At 37.9% G+C, this 23,182-nt stretch overlaps 1 protein-coding gene across 2 annotated transcripts in view; it reads left to right on the forward strand.

Moving 5' to 3' along the window:
* LRRC69 (leucine rich repeat containing 69) overlaps positions 1–23,182 on the forward strand; it is an 87,805-nt gene that overhangs the window by 32,900 nt on the left and 31,723 nt on the right. Inside the window, exon 5 of one of the 2 annotated variants that reach the window (XM_055303551.1) lies at positions 1–57. This exon is cut by the window's left edge and continues 15 nt beyond it. The exons of the other annotated variant lie outside the window; for it this stretch is intronic. Coding sequence (XP_055159526.1) covers positions 1–57 — 57 coding nt within the window. The remainder of the gene's footprint in view (positions 58–23,182) is intronic. 2 annotated transcript variants of the gene reach the window in all.

A 23,182-nucleotide genomic window follows, 5' to 3' on the forward strand; every position in this document is an offset into this window, starting at 1 on the left:
CAGAATTTAAGAATCCTAGACATAGCTGGAAATATTATTCAGATACTTCCATCAGGAGTAAGAAAAATTTACCTCTATTATAAATGAAACATTGTTTATGCTACTGAGATTAGAAAAATATGAGCAGTGGTAAAACCTTGTAGTAATTGGAGCCTTGGATTATACAAATGACTCAAAGATTTGCTTTGTTCTAGAATTTCAGAAACCTGTTCTCTCCCATTCCTGGCCATGTGTTCTCTGCCTGCTGAAATTGTTTGAACTGAGTGAACTCTGATTGCTATCATACATATTTTAAATGTGTTTTGTTATTTTATACTGCTTTGGTCACCTCAGACTTTTGGAAAATATGACTTTCTAGAACATACATTTTCATCCCTTGTAATTAATCCAAGGTGACACACTTGTTAGTTGTTTTTGAGTCATAAACAATGAAAAATACCTTTTCCCACCATGTAGAAATGAATTTTGACTTTCTGTATTTCAAAAAACAGAAACAGTTGGTCTCGGCAACTTTTGACTTTTGGGAAAGAAATGGCAGTTTTTTATGTTGAATTTTTGTATCTGAGCAAGTGTCATTCCATATGCAAGATATAATTAGAAACTTATCAATCCAGAAGGTATTCAATAAATAGTTTTTGATCTATTAACACTTTTTTTCTGATTGATCAACTCCAAATTAGTATTTCAGGGTATTTTTTACCCTTAGAGAAATTTTTTGCACTGAAGGCGACTCAAATATGAAAAATGAGTGTAAAGTCTATTTTAGGAAAAAAATGTAGTTTTTATTGTGTTAAAATATAACATACGCTTTATCATTTGAACCATTTTTAAGTGTGCAGGTCTATGGCAGTAGGTAGATATTTGCAATGTCGCACAGCCATCGCCAGCTCTCTGCAGAAGTGTTTTATCTTCCCCGACTAAAACTTTGTTCTCCTTTAACACTATTTCTCTATTCCTCTCTCCCTCTCCCAGGCCTCATTTAAGTACAGTATACCTCATACAAACATACAATAATTTGTCCTTTTGTGACCATATTTCACTTAACATAATATCTTCAAAGTTCATCCGTGTTACAGCCTGTGTGAGAATTTCCTTCCTTCTGAAACGCTGAATAATATTCCATGTATGTATATGTCACATTTTGTTTATTCAGAATTCACCTGTCAGTGGACACCTTTCAGCTCTTGAGAATAATGCTGGTGTGAACATGGGTTGTACAGATATCTGTCTGAATTTCTGTTTTCATTTCTTTTGGGTATATACCTAAAAGTGGAATTGCTGAGTCAATATGGTAATTGCGCGATTATTTCTTTTTAAAAGTTTTAATTTAAAATCCAGTTAACATACAGTGTAGCATTAATTTCAGGTGTGCAGGATAGTGATTCGCCATCTCCATACAACTCACAGTGCTCATCGCAACAAATGCACTCCTTAGGAATTGCCAGATTGTCTTCCAAAAATACAGTTTTGAATGTTTAATAATTGGGTGTTGTTAATACTGACCTGATAAATGCTATCAAGTTTTATCATCCTGCAAGTCTTAGTTCAGCCCTCTGCCCTGTACTGCTTTCCATGTTTTCCAAAGCAGTCTTCTGGTGCCACCACTTCTATGGTACCACTATGGTTTATACCATGTAGTAGAGTACTTCTTTTCAAGTCTGTCTTGCCATTAGACTGTAAGCTAAGTAAACTACTGGGTTTTTTTAGTTCCCTTGAAACAATTATTTTTAATTAAAAAAATCTTTTATGGCAGAGATCTCTAGCTCTTCTTACCGTCAAGAGTCCAGTTATTTTCAAATTAAAGTCATTTGAAGAAAAAGTTGACCTGACTAAAGTGAGAAAAAGTTCTAATGATCATCACCAGGGGGCATCATGACATTTGCCTTTGATGTGAGGTTTATAACGAAATATCTATAAAACATTTGCAGACCTAACAGAAAACTTCACATTTCTGAAACACGCTTGGTCAGACTCCTCCATTAGCTGTTTCTCTGCCTGACCTGTCATGACCGTACTTTTCAGATTGAGAAATGACACTAGAAGTTATATTCCTAAAGCGGTGCTTTGCAATTATTTAGTAATTTGCAGATTTGCTAAGCAATTTTGCATGTTATGAAATATTTATAACAATTTAAGTTTGAATCACCCATTGAAGAAGACCAATCTGTTATTATTCCTGTTTAGCACTGAGGCTCTAGAGAGGTAATTTGCCTACAGAAGTTGCCCTGAGACTCGAGAGGGCCTCAGAGCCCCCAGATGACCTATGAAAAGGCAGAGGGCTAACCCACACTTGTAGAGTTTCTGATTCAGCCAGGTTGGAGAGCCCAAGAATTTGCATTCCTCTTAAGTTCTCAGGTGATACTGATGCTGCAAGTCTGGGCATCACACCTGGAGCACCACTGGCCAGAAGTGTAGAGCAGTGGTGGAATTTGGACTTGCACTCAAGATTTTTGCCTGCAAGCCCAGGGCTCTTCCCATATTACAAAACTCTGCCTTTGAGAGGAATAAATTCTTTGCGTCGGGAATGACAGGCAAAGGTAGTCTCTGTTATGCTACACAAATAAATGAGACCTTTCTTTAATCTCAGTAGCAGTTTGGATTCTGAGAGGTTCCCTGTGTCCTCGACTAAAGTGATACTCAAGGATCATTCCTTGAACAATACCATTCTTGTATACTCTGGAAAATTTTTCACACTGAAACTAGGATTTTGATATGTGAGCACAAGGAAAGCCTATAAAGTTGGAAGCTGAGTTTTATACGTTACTGCTCTTCAGCCACCCTGTGGATGTACTTGTGTTTGGAAGCGAGGCTCAAGTCTAGGTAAAATATTTACTGGGACACACAATTACGATAGCCTACAGGGAAGTGCTTTGCTGAGAGTAGGCATCCAAGAAATATGGATTTAAAGATGTAACCTACAGCCACGGCTACATTTTCCATAATTGCTGTTTGCTTTCAGTTTCAAATTCATATTAACATTCATTTGAAGCCCTGGCCTCCATAAACAGGTTCTGTGTCAGAGTTAAGAATCTTGAGTATTTGTATATCCCTAAGGTCTGTAGGCATATAGTGTTTTCATAAGAAAAAAAATACAAGGAGGAAAAAGCCTCATGCAATGGTGGTGTCATGAGAAAAATATGCTTGGACTATTTATGGGAGGGATAATGGTTATAGCACCTATTCCATTTTATCAGTGCCCCCCTTTTTTCCTTCAAGAATTCTTCAGAGTCCTCATAAATCAAATTTGAGAATGGTGCAAACACTTTCCCCTTTCACAGTATGAGAAACACAGGGGGAAAAATATAAGTAACTTTCCCAGAAACACAAATCATTTGAGTGGCGAAGAGACTATTTGAATCCACTGTTCCCAAACAAAAATTAAATATGCTTAAGTGAGCAATTTACCGGTTATATGACCTTGAGCACATAACTCAGTCACTTTGTGTTTCATTTTTTTTCCCTGTGGAAATTGGGGATATTAATAACACATAACATTATTGGGAAAGGGTCTGAAACGACAAGTGGTGCTCAGCAAATATAGAACGAATAAGTGATTAAATGAGATAACGTGTATAAAGCTTTTACTAGTGGTTGGCATGTGGTCGATAGTAAATGTTATTTTTATTTTAAAGTCTCAACTACCTGCCACTGAATCCATCCCAAATGCAGGGACACTTTTGCACACTTTTCAAGTCATGAGAGCACCTGAATGATTTTAACTTGCTAACAGCAGGATAACCACTGATCTGAGGGCGCCGGTACACCAGGGGGGCACAGTCTTATTAGCACCTTCCTCTACTTTCTGTTCTCCGTGTGGTTTTTGCCTGAATAGCTATTCCACGTTATTTTCCTCTGCAGACCCACTTACAGTCTCCTGGCCTACCTTGGTGAAGCAATAAAACAGAACCAACAAACGATTTCTCTGAAAGGGGTCCTTGTTTCCCTGGATCTTTACCAGTAATTCTATTTATTTCTGTCTCATCCTTTCATCCTGTCTCTTGGCTCACTTGCTTTCTGATTGTCAGTTACACCGGATTCCTCTGAAAATAGGGCCCCTCGTTACTGAACTTCCTTTTCCTTAGACCCTTTACTCAAATTGATGCCTGCTACTTACCCGGATGCAGTTTCTTTCCTCAAATACTTTTAATTTAAAATGGTTTCTCCATTTATGGCTGATGCTGATTATGATCCATGCCAGTCTAAACATAACTTGTTATGGTGTCCTTGATTCCAGACACCTTCCTTACAGCTAGCATGACACAGGCCCTGGCTTAGGGTCACGTCCGCCTCGTATTTGTCTAGTCCATTAATAATGCCTAAATATTTCACAAATGCTCCCAGTGTCTTTTGTTTTACTTTTCTGTGCTTAATTTAAAGTCAAGTGACTTTTTGAGTGCCTCTCACCATTTACAAATGAGGTCACCTGCCTTCAATAGAACGACTTCTGTATATGAGCAGTTAACATACAAATATGTGCACGATGCATAAGGAGGCTGTTTAGCTTTGGATGAAGAGAAATTGTTCTGTGAAGCTGACCGAGCACATGGAGAATGGCTATATAAAAATTTCAAAATGTCTATGACCAAAAATGTGCTTGAGTGGCCAAAAGTGTGGTACAATCGTGGGAAAGGAGCTGCCTGGGAAAATGAAATTGTGATGTTTGTCTTGTATCAAAACTTCTATCCAAGCTTTTGAAACTGTTGCAAGATGTTTTGAAAATAGCCTAAAAGTTTAAAACTGATGTGCAGGGAAATGTCTTTGAAGCTGTGTTCAAGGACATCTCCGAACGTCTCCACCATCTAGTGATTTGGTTTGAGGTATCCGCTTTGCTGGGTAGCCCATGAGAAATTCCATTTGTCTACCTCACGCCCTTTGCTTTTTCTCTGCCTCTTGAACAGCAACATTAGAGACCCACTTTGTTCTTGTTCCCATATCTATAGTTTATTTTCTGTCTCTGTTGGTTATTAAGGAAAACTGTACCCTATCCTTGAAGCTCATTAAATCCTCTAAAATTTGACCTTAATTTGAAAATAGTATATTTTCTTTGGTTGTCGGTGCTGCCTTCAGTGGCTCAGTTTATTAGGAGATATACATTTAAAACAACATTCAGTGACCTTTAAAAAAATGGGATAGGAGCCAACACTTGCCTAATGAAAACCCCTTGTGGCCTCTGCGGTTTTATGTAAGTGATGTAAACTTAGCTAATAGAGAATTAGTGAGTTCCAAAACTTGACTAAATGCCTTGCCTGTCACTACTTTTACGAGAATGAGATCATGTTTTCTTCTGTTTCTTATATAGGGGGAGGCAAAGAGGAGAGTGTCGAATTATATGTGATTGCTTCTTTCACCCTTCGAATTCTAAAATTTCATGAGATAGACTTTTTGAAATGAAAAGCATAGAGAAAATTCATAAAATATTACCCTGGATGCAGCGAGGGTTTTGTTAAAACCCTGACTCAAAAATTGAGGGCTCAGTTAAGTTACAGGTATAACTGGTATTCCCTGCTTGGCTAAAGTAAACAATCTGAGTTCTGCCTTTTTAGGTCTATTGTGCTTTTATCAGAATGAGCGACGGGCTGGTCCTGGATGACGCCAAGTGCTGCACAGTGCCCCCCCCCCCCCCGTTGGTATGGTATGGGGGGTGGTGAACAGTGTTTCCCTTTCACTGGTTTCTCAAATTGGAAATTGTATTGTGCTAGCCAAGCAGCTAAAGAGTGATTGAGGAGACAAAAGGAATGCTTTTTATCTTCGAAATGGGGATCCCAAAATTTAAGTAGCACCCACTTCACTTGTTGAGAGAAAGGGAGCATAGGGTTATTTGGTCCTAGTGTCAGAGTCAGAGCTCCTATTTTTTTTTTTTTCTGCTGTGCGATAAAAGCTGAGTTTACATGATTTCAAAATGAAGGTCAATATTTTTCAAGGGGTAAATCTAATAAGAAAATGAGAAAAGTTTTAAAGAGAGACTTGGACTGAAATTCAGTAATGCAGTTCTTATGTAGCCTATTTAAGCATTGGTGTTGACTTAGATGATGAGTTTTTTCCTACTCCACACCCCCACCCCTAAATGTAAGCTCTATGAAAGCAGGTATTTTTATCTCTTTTCACTGATGTATTCCCACTCCTAGAACAGGGCCTCTTATAAATTAGGCACCCAATAAATACTTGCTAAGTGGACAGATGGATGGATGGGTGGATGGATTGGGTGGATATGGACTTTACCTAACAAGCATGACGGCTTTGTTCTGCCGGAAAAATCAAAACTGATTTGTGAGAATGAGTAACCAAAAAGTTGGTCTAAGGCAGTTATTTTCAACCAGAGAAGATTGTGCCCTCAGGGACATTTGGCAATATCTGGAGATATTTTTGGTTATCACAACTGAGGATTGTGGTGGTACTATTTAGCCTCTAATGGGGAGAGGCCAGAGATCCTGCTACAAGTTCCATCATGTGCAGGACAGTCCTGTGTAACAAAGCATTATCTGGTCTAAAATGTCAATGTCTTGGTTTGGAAGCCCTGGTTTTAAAGATTTACTATTTATTCCTCTTATATTTTCCAGATCATAATCCTTTTAAAATATATTCTTATCAAAGAGATTTTAGAGTGCATAAGAATCGGCTATGGTGTTTGTTAAAATTTGATGTCCTGGCTCTATATCTATGTATTCTGAATTATAGCTAATAATGCTTTTTGCTTTAAAGTTGAATTTTCTTGTAATAATGTGGCTTTATCAGCTACATCTATTTTGATTCATGCTGCCAGGATACATCTATTTTAATTCCTTGCTTTCAACCTTTCTATAGTCGTATATTTTAGATATATTTCTTGTAAATGCCATATGACTCTTCATTTTAAGAAGGTGATAACCTTTGTCTTGAAATTGCAGCATTTAGTTCATCTAAATTGGATGTAGTGGCTGATTTATTTGGGGCTAATTCAGTATCTTCCTGTGTATTTGTAATTTGTTCCACTAACTCTGTGTTCCGTTTTCTCTCTTCCCTTCTTCCAATATGATTGGAAATTCTTGTGATTCAATTTTTAAAAATCTTTGTAAGGCATTTTTATATGATTTTGTTATTATTTTTTTAATTTACTACCTTAAAATTAAAAAAAATCCTACTTGCTTTATGAAAGTGTATTATTAATTGGTGCTTACACCTTCCTCTTAGACAATGCAAAGACTTTAGGAGACTTCAAATCTAATTATTGACCTTCATTCTTAGATATTTTGTGTTTGTTAAAATTTTGTATTTTATATATGATTATATTTTAAATATAATTTTCTATTTTAAAAGTTTTATTATTTTACACAGATAGTATTCATTTAGATTTATCTGCAGGTTTCACATATTTGCTGTTTTTCATTTTGCCCCCATATCCTTTGGGATTCTATATTTGTTTCCAGCTCAAATTACATTTTTAGTTCTCTGAGAATGAGTCTATCTGTGTTCCATTTCCCAGGTTTTGTTTGAGTTGAACTATCTTTCTTTTATTCTTGAAGAATAAATTTTACTGGATATGGAATTTTAAATTGACAGTATTATATTTCACTACTTTCTAAACCTTGTTCCACTTCTTCTAGCCTCCATTGTTGCTGTGGAGAGAGAGGTCTGGGAAAAGTGTAGCTGTTGCTCCTCCTTAGGTAATGTTTTTCTTTTCCTGGCAGCTTTAAACATTTCCTCATTATCTTTCATATTCTACATTTTAAAAATGATGTGTTTAGATGTAAACTTCATTTTATTTATCCCAGGTGGAATTTATTGGGCTTTTTAGATATGTAAATTAATGTCTTTCATTGTTTTTTGAAAAATTCTTGGTCATTGTCTTTTTCAATATTGCTTCTGCCTCCCCCTTCTTTTGCAACTCTAATTTCCCGTATGTTATAGCTCCTAACATTATCTCCTTTTTGACTTACTCTTTTTCTCCCCCACTGTTTTCTCTCCTTTTGTCTCTGCTTGATTCTAGATATTTCCTCCTGAGACATTTTACAGTGTAATAATTTACTCTTTGATTGTGTCTAATGTACTTTTAAACCCATCCATTAGGTTATTTCTTTCATTTATATTCAGTGCTACAATTTTCGGTAGGTTCTTTTCCAAATCTACCATGTTACTTTTTTTTGTTCCAACATGGGGCTTGGATTCATGACCCTGAGATCAAGACCTGAGCTGAGATCAAGAGTTGGATGCTCAACTGACTGAGCACTCCAACCATGGTACTTTTTATACTTTTCAATAATCTACTGAAAATTTTAAGCTTGGTTTTTATTTTCTGGAACATGTAAAGTATAGTTGTTTTAATGTCTGAGTCTGATATATTCAGTATTGGGAAGTACTTTTGGGTTGATTTTTGTTTCCTGTTGTTTGTGCAGTTTAATTTACCCATATCAGAGTTTTCCAGATAAATGCCATTCAACACGGTGTACCATCTTTTCTTTTTTTAGATTTTATTTATTTATTTGACAGAGAGCACAAGTAGGCAGAGCTGCAGGCAGAGGGAGATGGAGAAGCAGGCTCCCTCCTAAGCAGAGCCTGAGGACCTGAACTGAAAGTAGGTGCTTAATTGACTGAGCCACCCAGGTGTCCCCCATCTTTTCTTTTTATGTGCTTAGTGATATATATATATATATATATATATGAATATTCTCCCTCTCTCTCTCTTTCTCCCCCCCCTCTATATATACATATATATATACACACACATATATATGTATGCATACACATTCATATGTATGAATGTATATATTGGACGTGTGTATTAAAGTGTAGTTGACACACAATATTACATTAGTTGCAGGTGTACAACATATAGTGATATTATAAGTGTATAATGGTATAATACTTGGTTATATTTGATTATATCCAGGACATTGTATTTGAAAAAATACTTTTTGAAAATAACTCGAGGCTTCAGATGATGTAACTTCCTAGAGAAGTTTTCATTTTCTTTTGCCACTTTGACAGTGATGTAATTGCATCCTTCAGTACAATGGAAATAAGAATATGGTGCCACTTTTGTCTAGTTTCAATGTATAAGAGTCACCCAGAATAGTCAAAGTTGGGCTGCTATCTGTGTGGGGTGGATATTTTTTATTTATCCTTTTTCCTAGGTGAAAATTTCTTTCTGGTCTCAGGGGAGCAAAAGTGGTTTTAAATGTGGGGCTCATTTCTTTGGATACCCATGTGGTCCTGGATCTTGTCTTGTTTTTTTTTTTTTTTTGTTGGTCTTTTTAGCTCTTTGATGCTTTGAAGATTTCATGTATATATTTATGTTTATTGAGATATTTTGTCTGAATTACCTTGTTTTCCATTACTGGACTTTGGAATTCTTTGATTTCATTAAGACAGTGAGAAAACTTGAGAGACTTCATTCTGAAAAACTCAATTACCTTCTTCAACAGCCAATACATTTCCTTTTCTTTAAGGAACAAACATTCACCTCTGCTAGTTTCTAGGACTCTTCCACAGGTATCAGGATGTGAAGTAGTAAAGTACTCTAACTTTGACTTACTCAAACCATTCTCTTGCTGATAAATAGATACTAGATCTAGTTCTCTGGTTAAGTGGTATGTATGGTCTCCTTATTTCCTGCCTTCTTGAGGAAACGAAACAGTCTTCCCTCATCTCTGCATGCCCAGTTCTTTTGTATCATTATAGGTCTTAGGTCAGGTATTGAATTCTCAGGACAGCCTTCCCTGGACACCCAATCAAAGTAGTTATCACATTACTCTATTGCCTCAATGCTTAAAATTTTCTTTATGGAACTTACCATTGTTATAAAAGTATGTTTATTTGCTTACCTGCTTATTGTGTCTTTATCCACAATCCATTTTATGCCCAAGGGAATGTAAATCCCCATGAAAGCAGGATACTTATCTGTTTATTCATTTGTTATGTTCTTATTGCTCAGAGGAGTGCTTGGCAGATAGTAAGCATTCAGTGTAAGCTTTCATCTCACAAGCCCGAGATCAGGAATCACATGTTCTACCGACTAAGCCAGCCAGGCACCTGGAGAGATTTCAGTTTGAGAATCATTGTCTTTCTCATATTTTTGAACTCTAATTTTATTTGCCACAATTTATATGTCTTCTATCATAAACTACCTAAAGTTCTTGGAAGATAGTTGAGAATATATTAAAATACAAACCAAAACAAAAATTAAAACCTAAGCCCTGGCTGAGTAGGTAACCCAGGAGACTTCCAAAGCTTTCTATATTAAATTACAGGGCATTTAACATTTTATTTATAATCAGCAGTGAGGGCAGGAGGGAAAGGGATCACTTTTCTCGTTATCAGACTTTTATGAGGCAAGGATCAAGTAAATCTATAGAAACTACTCATTGTATACATGTTAGCTTTTTCTCTCTCTTTCTTTTTTCCCCTCTAAGTGCCCATATGCAAAAAATCATGCTAGTGTGCAGAGAAGATAGGTACAGTGATTAGTGACAGTAAAGAATCAAGGTTCTAGAACATAATGAGGGGCAAAAAAAAATCACTTGTGTATCAAGAAGACAGCTACTCAGAGGTATCAGGGAACTTGGCCCAGTATATAGTTCTCTTTTGTTAGTACCAGGGCAACTTTTTTTTTGGACATTCTGGAAATTCCATGGACTAGATAAGAGTCTGAGGATCAGAGGGGGGAATAAGGCCATCATCATAGGAGGGATGCTCTTCTATTTATGATATATTGTTACATATAAGTAAGGGTTTTGTCTACTTAGGCCACAGATGCTTACCGGAAAACAGTAATAGGCTAAGGAAGATAAGTAAAAGTTACTATATAAAAACCATGACTACTAATACTCTTTGGAAACTGCGTTTGGTTTTGTGTTAAACATTAGAAGCATCATCTTATTTAATCCTCATTATAGCTCTGTGGGCTGGGTACTATTAGTCTTTCCATGAGAAAACTGAAGCTTTGGGAAGGAATTAATGTACGTATAGCAGGGCTGAAATTCAAACCTAGGTCACCTCCAAGTCCAAATATTTTTTATCCCTGGTAGTAATTCATATAAACATACCATACTTGATTATCATAGATTGTTCCTGTTTGTCAAGATTGTATACTCTTTTAATTTTTGTGGAAGGCATGGCTGAGTTGAACTATCCAGGGAAAGGACTGATATCTGAATCTCCTACCCACTCTGCGTAGCTCCCTGTGCTCCTGTGGGCTCTGGTTGACTTTAGGAAATTGAAGTCAAGACCCCTGGATATGTGTTCTTTAGGATAACTAAAAGCATACTTTTATTTGAAATGAGGAGTGGAGATTAGCAGTTGATTCTGCAAACTCTTGTTGAAATGGGCTTTTTGTGCCTAGTAGTTAGGAGGAACAATTGTAACATCTGAAGTCTCCAACAAACCAAACCTCCAACCTTACTGTTGAGGGAAATAAAAAATACTGAGGTAGTGGTCGAGCATCTGCCTTGGGCTCAGATCATGAACCCAGGGTCCCAGGATCGAGTCCCACATCGGGCTCCCTGCGTGGAGCCTGCTTCTCCCTCTGCCTGTGTCTCTGCCTCTCTCTGTGTGTCTCTCATGAATAAATAAATAAAATCTAAAAAATAATCCTGGGGTTGAAACATATTTTTAGATACTGTGTTGGAGAGTCAGTTGCTGGTATTCTTGGATTAAAGGGGGGAACTTCAAAGAAACTGGAGGTGTGACTTTCTAGGAGGGAAGACTAAAGAGAAAGCAGAACTATAAATCAAGGAGATAATTCCAGGCTGAAGACACTGCATTTGTAGGAGGCTTAAGACAGCTAAGCGGTGCAGTAGATATTAAAGAACCAACTCACAGATGGGGAGACAGTAGGTGACATTGAGGAGAGTGTATCACTGTGGGGAAACTTTTGATATTGTAGTTGTTTGTCTTAGAGCATAAACATTTTACTTTGAATAATACAAATGATGCTGCCTGCTGTGATAATTGACTGAGCTAGCAAGTGTAAGTCCTCAGAAACCTGGCTACTGCTTAAATGTCACAGTAGTCCTGCTTCCTGTCTTTGCTTATCACCAGCAAAGCACAAGCACGTGCCCCCCGCACACTAGGACAGTGGTGCAGGATTGCGCCCATGATGTCCGGGCCTTAGAGACATGGTGCTATACATCATTACTGCTTGCTCCCCAACTTTTCTCCGAGGTTATCTCCTATATCTAGGTGCCCTTTAGGCAGGCTGACCCAGACTATGAGAGAATGAATGAGGGGAGGGGGATGGAGGAATAATAAATGGAAAAAATATATAACCTATGCATACCTGAGGGGGTATTGTTGGAAATCTAATTAATGCTAGCAATTTTCTTTAGCTTTATGGCAGGAAGAACAGTCATACTTTAATGGTCATGGATCAAATATACCCTCTGTAAAGCAAGAACAAAATAAAATGAAACAAACATGGAGCTTGTGTTTAATATCGCAGCGGAAGAAGCCATTCTATGAAATTATTTTACAGCACTCCCATGTAATTTTTATTCAGGTTTTCAGTGTTTTGGAGTACAAGTCCCGCTAAATGTCCCCTGGGGAATAATAAGTAGAGTCAGTTCAGCACTAACTGTCCTCATATAAAAAGAACAAGAGGGTTTATGCATCTTTGGAGCAAGTCAGGACTGCCAACCAAGCACCGCCTTTTAATAAAAGCTCTGCCCCTGCCCATTTTCATAGACACAAAGCTGGTTATAAATTCTGCTGTTCTCTTTCCCCCACCTACACCCTGGTGATCTTGCCTGATATGCTTGCTGAATAGGCACAATTTTTAGTTACTGGTTTGCCCCACCCTTGTTGAGCTGTGATCCTTGATCAGAGATTTAGGAGATTTGGGAAGTGTTTGAGACAGCAAGAGGAGGGCACCATGCTGAAAAGTCAGAGTCCCACAGAAGCAGCAAAATAAGGGCAGCTCTTCGGGAGAGAAGTCTGGGTAGCTCATGTAAGTGCTTTTAGCATTAATAGACAAGGAAATGGGGATGGGAAGGAGATATCCAGTGGTGTGATGGTAAATGCTTGACAACTAGCTCTGTTTGTGGCATCTGCCAAGTTCCGTGGGGTAAAAACACCCACTGTGGCCTGTTTCAGGTTACCAACATGACCTGATATCACTGGAAGTCAAGTTGAATATGAATGTTCATAATTGGCTTTTCTTATCTGGTACTGGTCAGCAAATCACTGGCAGTAACCTTGGCACCTCTAGTATGGAATTTTAAGGGATTATATGTCTGTCTTTTGTGTTAGAGGTTCTTAAAATATTAGCTTTGCTATTTATAAGCTGTCTGTTCTTGAGTAGAGATCCTTCAATTTCCTTAGGCTCATTTCCTTACTATTAAGTCATTTATTAAATATATTTGCATATCTTTTAAAGAAGATTTTATTTATTCACGAGAGACACAGTGAGAGGCAGAGAGAGGCAGAGAGAGAAGCAGGTTCCATGCAGGGAGCCTGACGTGGGACTCGATCCTGGGACCTGGGATCAGGCCCTGAGCCAAAGGCGGATGCTCACCCCCTGAGCAACCCAGGCGTCTCTATATTTGCATATCGTTTGTATGCCAGGAAATACTGTTGTAGGCATTCTGGATACAGAGGTGAGTAAAATAAACCCAGTACCTTCTTGAATCTTATATTCTAGAGGGGAAGACATAAAAAGCAAATACACGAGAAATTTAATTTTAGGTAGTTCATGAAGAAAGCACACAGAACACTGTAAGCCCTGAAGGGGAGATTTTGTGGGTTTTTTTGTGCACTTTTCTCAGTGCTTAAACCATCGTAAAAATGAATCAGAGCATGAAGGAGAGTCTGGTACTCTATGTGTGGCTGACATGATCAGAGAGACTTGAATGACATAGAACCCCTGTGGCGGGTGCTGTTGGGAAGTTGATTAAAGGTCCCGTCTGAAACCCTCTTCTCTTGAACTTCCTTTGGGGGAAGTGGTCATGTGTCACAGTTCTGACCCAGAGAAAAAGAAATGAGAATCTTTTGGGTGGAGTTCCTGGAAAAACTTTTATTATTATTTTTTATTAACTAATGATACTAGTCAGTAGACACTTCTTCAAAGCTTTGAACACTTCTATTTGAAAACAGAAAGTAACACGATGCTTAGAAAAAAATCTAGCATTTTATAAATTATTCTTTTTGTCACAAATTTCAACATACAAAAAAAAACAAATTTCAGCATACAAGCAAATTATTGAAGAGTTGAGTTTTCTAAAATGAACATGTGTACATGTATGTGTGAACATGTGTAATAAAAAATAGATAAAAGAAGTGAATGCTCTAAGCAACCTAACCAAGAGAGGATATATGCAAAAAAAGAATTTGGGTTTTATGTTCCTGTAGCTGAACCAGTGTTTCTCAACTTTTTTTTTTATTATTGTGCCCCTCCTGCCAGAAACTCTTCGGACATTTTCCCCCTAATAACTTGTCCCCACCCCATTGCATTTTTTGCACCAGAGAGAGACTGTGTATATGCTTATATTATCAGGGAGGATTGAGTTTTGAAGGCCACAAGCCATTGTAATAATATCTAAGGTTGTTTTGTTCCCTCATAAGCCAGTTTTCACCTCCTTGGGGATCATATCAGTCCTCATTATTGAAATGCGTGAGCTGAACCAGCACAGAACTTGAAAAAATATTTCTTACATTCTTACTTTTATATCTCATGGGCCAGATATGTGGGAGAGTTTTCAGACTTCTGAGAGAATCTTAGAATCAGCACAGATGTTGAGCTAGCTTTCTTGAAATCTTTGAAATACTTTTAGTCCTGGGAAAATTTTATCCACTTTGGGAAGCTGTATTTTCGGTCTTTTAATCCAGTACAGAAAGACTCTATCCCCTGTTGCTGACATCCCCAAATGCATCTTCTGAAAGTTTGCAGATCAGAATTAGAATTAGAGTGATATAAGTTTAATCATTTTGTAAAAAAAATTTGGGAATTTCTTTTCACTGTGGATTATTTGGAAAATAGAGATAAGCAAAAAGAAGAAAAGCAAAATTATGCATAATTTAAGCATGCTGGGGGAGGGGAGAATGCTCATACCATGACATGTTGGTTTATTTTTTTCATATTCTTCTAGTTTTTTTTTTTTTTTAATTTTTATTTATTTATGACAGTCACAGAGAGAGAGAGAGAGAGAGAGAGGTGCAGAGACACAGGCAGAGGGAGAAGCAGGCTCCATGCACCGGGAGCCCGATGTAGGATTCGATCCTGGGTCTCCAGGATCATGCCCTGGGCCAAAGGCAGGCGCCAAACCGCTGCGCCACCCAGGGATCCCACTTCTAGTTTTTTTTTTAAGGTCTGAATACTTGTGTGGATATGCACATATAGATTTTTTAAAAATAGAATATTCATACATGCTAATGTGCTGTTAGTAGTATTCATATATATCAGTGTGTTACACATACATGTTTTATAACATGCCTTTTCAACTTTTATTGTAAACATTTCACCATTGCTTGAAATATTTTCCTACTTTTCTGTTTCTTTGTTTTTTTCTTTCTTTTTTCCATTGGGTATCTAGATTTATTATGGAAATTTGGGTTAATCATTGAATATTTTTAATTTTAGCCTGGTTTGTGCTTTCTTTTTAAACTTATAGTTGACACTGGGCAGCCCTGGTGGCTCAGCAGTTTAGTGCCGCCTTCAGCCCAGGGTGTGATCCTGGAGATCCCGGATCGAGTCCCACGTCAGGCTCCCTGCATGGAGCCTGCTTCTCCCTCCGCCTCTCTCTCTCTCTCTCTCTCTCTGTCTCTCTCTTTGTGTCTCTCGTGAATAAATAAATAAAATCCTAAAAAAAATTATAGTTGACAGCAATTTTACGTGTACAATGTTACATTGGTTTCAGGATATGACATAGCAATATGACTCTCCTCTATTTTTAATGGGTGCATCATATTGACATTGTTTATGTTTAAGCAATCTCCTATTTTTTGACAGATAGGAGATTTCAAACTTTTCACCACAATTAAAATGCTTCAGTGAATGTCATTGTAGCTAATCTTTGCATATACCATTAATTACTTCCTTAGGAAAGATTCATTGAAATGTAATTGCTAGATCAAAATTATGCATACTTTTACTGCTTTGATAAATGTCAAATTTTGCTTTAGAAAGCTCTACATTTCCAAGTTCTAAAATTGGTACTGATTCTTGCTTTACCAAGGCAATATTTCATATATCTCTTTAAAGATATTCATTATACTAGTTACTTTAGAGTCCTGTCCTATTAGCTCTGTTTCTTCTGATATAAATTCTTGTCTCTATTATTTCTAATGGTATTGACACTCAGTGATTTTCAGGTAATTTTATTTTTAAACTTTCATTCTATTTTTAAATTTGGGATACTGGGGATTCCCTGAAAGCTGTCAGCTGTCTTTGCAGTTACTTTATGAGAGAAGAGAAAGTTCTTACAGGAGTTTATATTGGTCAGTGACAGTAGAAAAAATGGTTGAAAATATTCCAGCAGGTGTAATGCATGCTGATAGCTGTTCATTCTTCCCTGGTATTGCCAGCCATTTAGGGTCCCTCTTACCTCTTTCTGTTCAAAGCACTGCATCTATTAGGCTGTAGGTGTGCAGGATTCAAGGAAAGGAGGTAATGGAGGTGGGAGGTGGATCATGGCTGTGGGATAAGAATGGATGCATAGTATCTGATAGCTTCTCCTCTCTGTTGTTTCACTACCCATTTTTTTCTGGAGACCTCTCCTGCCTCTGTGTATTGAGTTCCCTCAGTTCCTTGTGTGTGGGTGTGTGTGAATTTTTCCCTAGGCTTCCATAGTATCCTGGGTTGATATTTCCTTCTTCAAATGATACCATCTACAATTGTTTCTGTTCCTGTGAAAATTTCTCTTCTTGTTTTTAAGAAGGCTATTTATTTTGTATTTTAAAAGGTATCTTTATATAATTTCTAGGGTTTGTCATGGAGAGGGATATTACTGATTGTGCTTAGTTTTACTATTTTGAAACTAGAAGTTACTTATATCAGTTTGCTAAACTGATATACGTGAAGGTGCCTTTACCTCTGTCTGATAGCACTTAAATGAAGCAAAGTATTGGGGGGAGAAAAAGGAAGACAAAATATTGGCTGATTCTAACAAGCCAGAAAAACAATAAATGTGACTTCATACATTAGACTATGGACTACATGTTGGTGTAATACTTAATTTTTCTAGAATGCTTTAAAGTTTACCACATGCTTTGTCCTCCATCATTTGATCTTCACAATCAATGAGATGGATATAGGTTATATTCATACATCAGATACTTTAAATGACTTGTACCAAGAGATTGTGTGGAGGAAAAGTTGTATGACAAACTTAAAAGAAAGAGTGTTTTAGTTAAAATAACAGTGACTGAGGGAAGGTAAAGAAAAGCATTCAAAAATTCTTGAAATATTGATATCTAATTTGAATAAAGAAGAACAAAGATATGTGGAGAGGAATTAAAGGTGTTATACCTTTGAGAAGCTTTATTTAAAACATGGGGGCTTGCATAGAAACCAAGGCAGAAGCTACAAACTGGCATTCTTTCTGCTGTCCTCATCATGAATCTGGCCACTAACATTTTAATTTCCTGTCAGAATAAAAAGAAATGGAAGACCAAACATCTCACAATTGGTTTTCAAACCATAAACAGCTTTTACAAAATCTTTGAATGTCTTTCTTCTGGTTCACTACTCTGAATTGTTGCCTCATATGAATAAATTTTAAGATGGAATTCTTCAATTTAAATTGTAGACTATCCAAGGGCAGAGGTTGGTAACTTTGATTTCTTTGTTATTTCCTAAGGAAAGTGCCTTTTATAGTTTGGCTACTTATGATTACTGCTTTCCATCTGTAACCAGGTCTGTGAGGTTTAGAAATATGGATGAAAGCATATCACTAGGTGTATGGCTTCCCTAGGTAGAGGAGAAGTACTAGTTACATAATTTGTTTTCAGAAGCCTGAAACTGTTTCTAAAGAGTCAGTTAACCAAGGTTTGAGAATCTTAGCTAGATTGAGAGAAGGGAGTAAATTTTTATATTTTGCAAAGAAGAAGTCACAGAAAAGCACCCAAGAAGGTTAGTTGGAACAATTCTGAAACAGTAGAGAGAATTGTTTATCTGCTGTGAAGGTGGGAGAAGAGAATTCAATGACATGTTGAAATTGGTGTGCATGTTTTCTTTTGGCTCTTTGGTTGCAACATAAATAGAATTTAACTAGAGTTACATAGGGAAGAATAAGGAGACTCTCACAGGGATTCAAACAGGAGCTATGGTTAGCGGCTTGGTGGAGCTCAGAGGTATGGGAGTGAGTGTTCTCAGGTTAAGGAGCTGCTGGGATCTTCAGCAGCATGAACTGGTAGGTCATCACACTTGTCATAACTGGTTGGTATAATGTTGGTATGTTGGTATAATGTAGCCATATTCCAAATGCTGCTCTGCTTATGCAGCACACACATAACCTGCTGTGGAGTTTCCAGCTCCTTGCCATAATAGCTGTTCTATTCCAGCTTCCAGAACTCAGCTGCAAATTATTTCCATGTTTCTTGGTTAAAATTCCCAAAAGAGTACATGATTAGGCAAGCCTGTTGGATCGCATATGATTGGACCAGGCCTGTGACTAGCTTTCTTTGGCTCAAGAGTCAAGCCCCTGTTCAAGTGTCCAAGTAGAATCATACAATGTAAAATGTGTAAGTGGTAGGGTCCCTAGATAGTGGTGGAAGGTGGGGGTTGGAGCAGCATCAGCAGAGGAGGAAAAGTTTGGTGGTCCTAGTATATGTTTAATGGAGCTGAAACTTAAGGCAATTTGATACCAGGTCTGTCTTCCTATACCCATACATGTTATATACTAAATCTTGCACTGCAACTGGGAATATAATGGTAAGGAACCAGATGGGGTCTCTGCTCTCTCTGAGCTATAATATAGTGGGAAAATGTATTAATCAAGTAATTAACATTATGAATATATAGATCCAAACTGAAATCAGTATACTAAAAGAAAGAACCACTGGTCTGTGAAAGAGATCAGTAGGCTGACTCAACAGATATGTTAGGGAAGGCTTCCTGGAGAAAGTGACATAAGCTGAGAACTGAAGAATAAGTAGGAATCAATTAGATGAAAGGAAAAAGACACATTTTTAGAGTGAACAGCATGTGGAAAGATCTTGGAAAGGAACATGGATGTTCAGGGAACTGGAGATAATTGAGCATGGCTAGAGCTCAGAGATTGGATGGGAGGAGGCCATGGCCAAAGAATATAGGATATAGGGTAAGAATTTTGATCTTTATTTGAAGGACTACACAAATCTCAAAGGATTTAAGGCAAGGGGTGACATAATCAGATTTGCATTTTGAAAATATTTTGTCTGAAGTGTGGAGGATGTATTGGAGGAGACTAGAGGGAATGTTGGGTGAATTTCAGGTAGACACTTGCTGAAGCCAAGCAAAAAATTATGGTAACTTGGCCTAAAGTGGTAGTAGCAGGAGTAGAAAGACCTGAAACAGATCCAAGAGACATTTAAGAGGTAAATTTGGATTCGGTGATGGCCTAGTAAGCTTTCTATTGTCTAGGATAGAAAATACTGGAAAAAGGCCAGCCTTAGGAGAGCAAATCATGAGTTCAGTCTTGGACATGGTGAGTTTGACTTGTATTTAAGACATGCAAGTGCAGATTTTGAGTAAGCAGTTGGCTAATAGGGTATGGAACCAGAGTCATTGGCATAGAGATTTAATTGAAAGTGTGGATGTGGGTAAAATTGCCTAGGGTAAAGAAAATAAAATGAAAAGAATGTGGTGGGCTCAGTGGAGAACTATTTCATGGTTGGGCAAAGAATGATAGGCCAGCAAAGAAAAAGCCGAGTTAATTATGGCTAGCGTGCTGAGTAGAGGAGAATTTCTGGCAACCACTGAGGGCATTTTGGAAGTTGATGACTGTGATTCCTGTCTACCCTGCAGTGTGTCTCTGCAAATGGCACTTATTTGCATGAGTGCAAAGACAGGGAAAACTGATGGTGAGGATGACCCAGGCTTAGGTTTTCCTAAACATAACTCATGAAAAGACAGAGGGCCAGAGGATTCAGACATGTCATATAATTTACCAGATTTTTTTTTTCAGTATAGGAAAAGTTTTTAAAATTTTAAATAATTTTGAGAAACATATTTTGTGCATAAACATTTGTTCCCATTTCAAATACTTATTTTGGGTGAATTCCCTCAAGAAGAATTAACAAAGAGAAAGAATGATTTTCAGGCTTTTTGACGACATTGCAAATTTGTTTATAAACAGATTGCCCTAATGTTGTTTACGTTGGACAGTGGGTGTTCTAATGCTTATTTTTATTTTTTTTAAGTTTTTTCTTTAGATGTTTCTAAGAAGCTACTTCATTTATTTTTATTGAAGTATAAGTTTCAGATGTACAATATAATGATTCAGCAATTCTATACTCAGTGCTCATCACCATAAGAATACTTTTTTTCCATAAGAATACTTTTAATCTCCTTTATCTACCCATCCCCTCACCCACCTCCTAATTTTTATTTTTTTTTTGCATTTTGACAGACAAAACAAATGTACTCCCCCAATTCTTGTTTTTTGTTACTCTTTTTCAATTGCTTTGTAGCTTGAGTAATTTTCTTTGGTTAAGGTAATTAGCTTATGCATGTGAGAATGCCTTTCCATTGTTTTTGCACATTAATGAAAACTTGTTTGGATTTTGAGTCCATGGGTCATCAGCATTTCCCCTCTCAAACAGGTAAATGTAGGATTCCATTTATTTTAAAGATTTTATTTATTCATGAGAGACAGAGAGAGAGAGAATGAGGTAGAGACACAGGCAGAGGGAGAAGCAGGCTCCATGCAGGGAGTCTGAGGCGGGACTTGATACTGGGACTCCAGGATCACGCCCTGGGCTGAAGGCGGTGCTAAACCACATGAGCCATGTGGGCTGCCCTGATTCTATTTTTTAAAAAAGACTTTGTTTATTTATTTATTTGAGAGAGAGAAAGAGTGTGCAAGCACAAGCAGAAGGAGAGGCAGAGGGAGAAGGAGAAGCAGGTTCCCCACTGAGCAGGGAGCCCGATGCGGGGCTCAATCCCAGGCCCCTGAGATCGTGACCTGACCTGAAGGCAGACACTTACCCAACTGAGCTACCCAGGCGCCCCTGTATGATTCCATTTTGTTCTGAATTTTAATGGCATAGACAAATCTGAGAGCAGAGTGCTAAAAAGTAGGAAGTACAATGATCTGAAGTGAAGAATGTGTGTAAAGAAAGCCAATGTTGCCAGAATGGAGAGAGGAATAGAGAAAGTGAGAGAATGAGTGCTAGGGGTCAAAGATAGTACAGGGTCCAATAATAAGAGACATATAGGCCAGTGTGAGGATTTTGCATTTCATCTTGAGTGAGATGAGAACCACTGGATGGTTTTGGGCAAGGGAGTGATATGATCTAATTTACATTGTAAGGAGATCACACTGTTGAGGATGGAGCCCTCAGGGCCTGTGGAAACAAAGGCCTCTTCCCCTGCTTGTTCTCAGGTGGTTCGTGGACAGAAGTGGGGTATAAAGGAGATGTGGAGTGGAGATTGTGAGGAGATACAAACAAGCCCTTGTAGACCAGTTGTTTTTTTTTAGTGATGTTTAAATCAAGAGGCCTGAAGAAGATGCTGCAGCCACTGTCCCATCAGGTTAAGGCCCAGCGTACTGAAGGCAGGAAGCGGCCTTGGCTTGAGTCTTTGGCCACCTCTCCTTGGCCAGAATTGAGGAAGGGTGTGTGTGTGTGTGTGTGTGTGTGTGTGTGTGTGTGTAGAACTAGACAGTTAGCTATCTCTTTCCCTCTAATTTTCTCTTGGCCTCCCCTCTTCAACTCCTTCTAAGGGTCTTCTCTTGGACCAAGTATCCAGCAGATACTGAAGGATCTTGACTTTTGGTTACTTTATGCCTGTTCTCACTCCCACTCATACAGAATGTGAGAGAAGGGTTCCCAGAACAGAGTTTTTGGCTTCTTATGTTCAAATGATATCAGCCCACTCATTACACAATTTTGATTAGATATGAAGTTTATCATATATTTTCTTGAGTTTCTCATTGGTCACAAATCTTGTTTCTGTCCTTTTTAGAATTGTTCATATATTTTTTGAATGACATAGCCTTACACTTAAAATCTTATTCTCGGGCAGCCCGGGTGGCTCAGCGGTTTAGCGCCTGCCTTCAGCCTGGGATGTGATCCTGGAGTTCCAGGATCGAGTCTCACATCGGGTTCCCCGCATGGAGCCTGCTTCTCTCTCTGCCTGTGTCTCTGCCTCTCTCTCTCTCTCTTTCTCTATGTCTCTCATGAATAAATAAATAGAATCTTAAAAATAAAATAAAATAAATAAAGAAAATCTTATCCTTTTTACCAGTTCGGCTTTACCCTATTTAGAACTTCTAATTCTCGCTACCAGGTAACCCATGAACTTTGTTTGGAATGGTCTGAAGAGCCCATGGTAATTTGCAGTTGCCCTACTTATTGGTTCTATTTTAGTTAATATGAACTCTCAGCCTCCTTTCTCCTTGTTTACATTAAGAATGTCCTTGCTAAACCAGACCCTTATGGTTTCCCTTATTACTTTAGGCTAGTCTAAAGCAACGGAAGGATTTGCTGAATTTATATATTGTTCCTGAGGCCTGGGGCTTTGGAGGAACAGTTACAATTGACCACCTCTGGAGAAGGCTTCAAACATTTTGAGTTCTCAGGGAGAGCTGTGTGTGCCTGGGGCTTCTGAGAAGACATCTGTTAATTTACCATTTACTGGGCACCAGATATGTTCTAAGTGCTGCATTTAGAGGTAGCATTCCGTAGGTACTTAAGATATGGTTCTTAACGAGACCAAAGTCTGATGGATGAAGATGGACTTTTCAACAATGATTGTTTCATATAATTAAAGGTGGTCTGATTTATATATAAGGCGCACAAAGTAGACTGGGAAACATTTGGTAGAAGTCAGAGAATCTTGGGGTAGATATATTTTCATCTTGAGGAAGAGGTGATCCAGGATGGAGTAAGTAGAAGGCACAGTATGGGTAATAACTGTGAGATAAGACACAGGCACCTCGTGAGACCCCTACAATATCTCAGAATGGCTGGTGTATAAGGGTGAAGGTGGCTTCCTAGGATAGAGGGTTGGAGAGACTGGCTCAGGAAAGCCAATTATGTCATACTGGGACTTTTGAATTTATTCTGTGGACAGAAG

The sequence above is a fragment of the Nyctereutes procyonoides genome, unplaced genomic scaffold (assembly GCF_905146905.1).
Source record: "Nyctereutes procyonoides isolate TBG_1078 unplaced genomic scaffold, NYPRO_anot_genome, whole genome shotgun sequence".
NCBI lineage: Eukaryota > Metazoa > Chordata > Mammalia > Carnivora > Canidae > Nyctereutes > Nyctereutes procyonoides.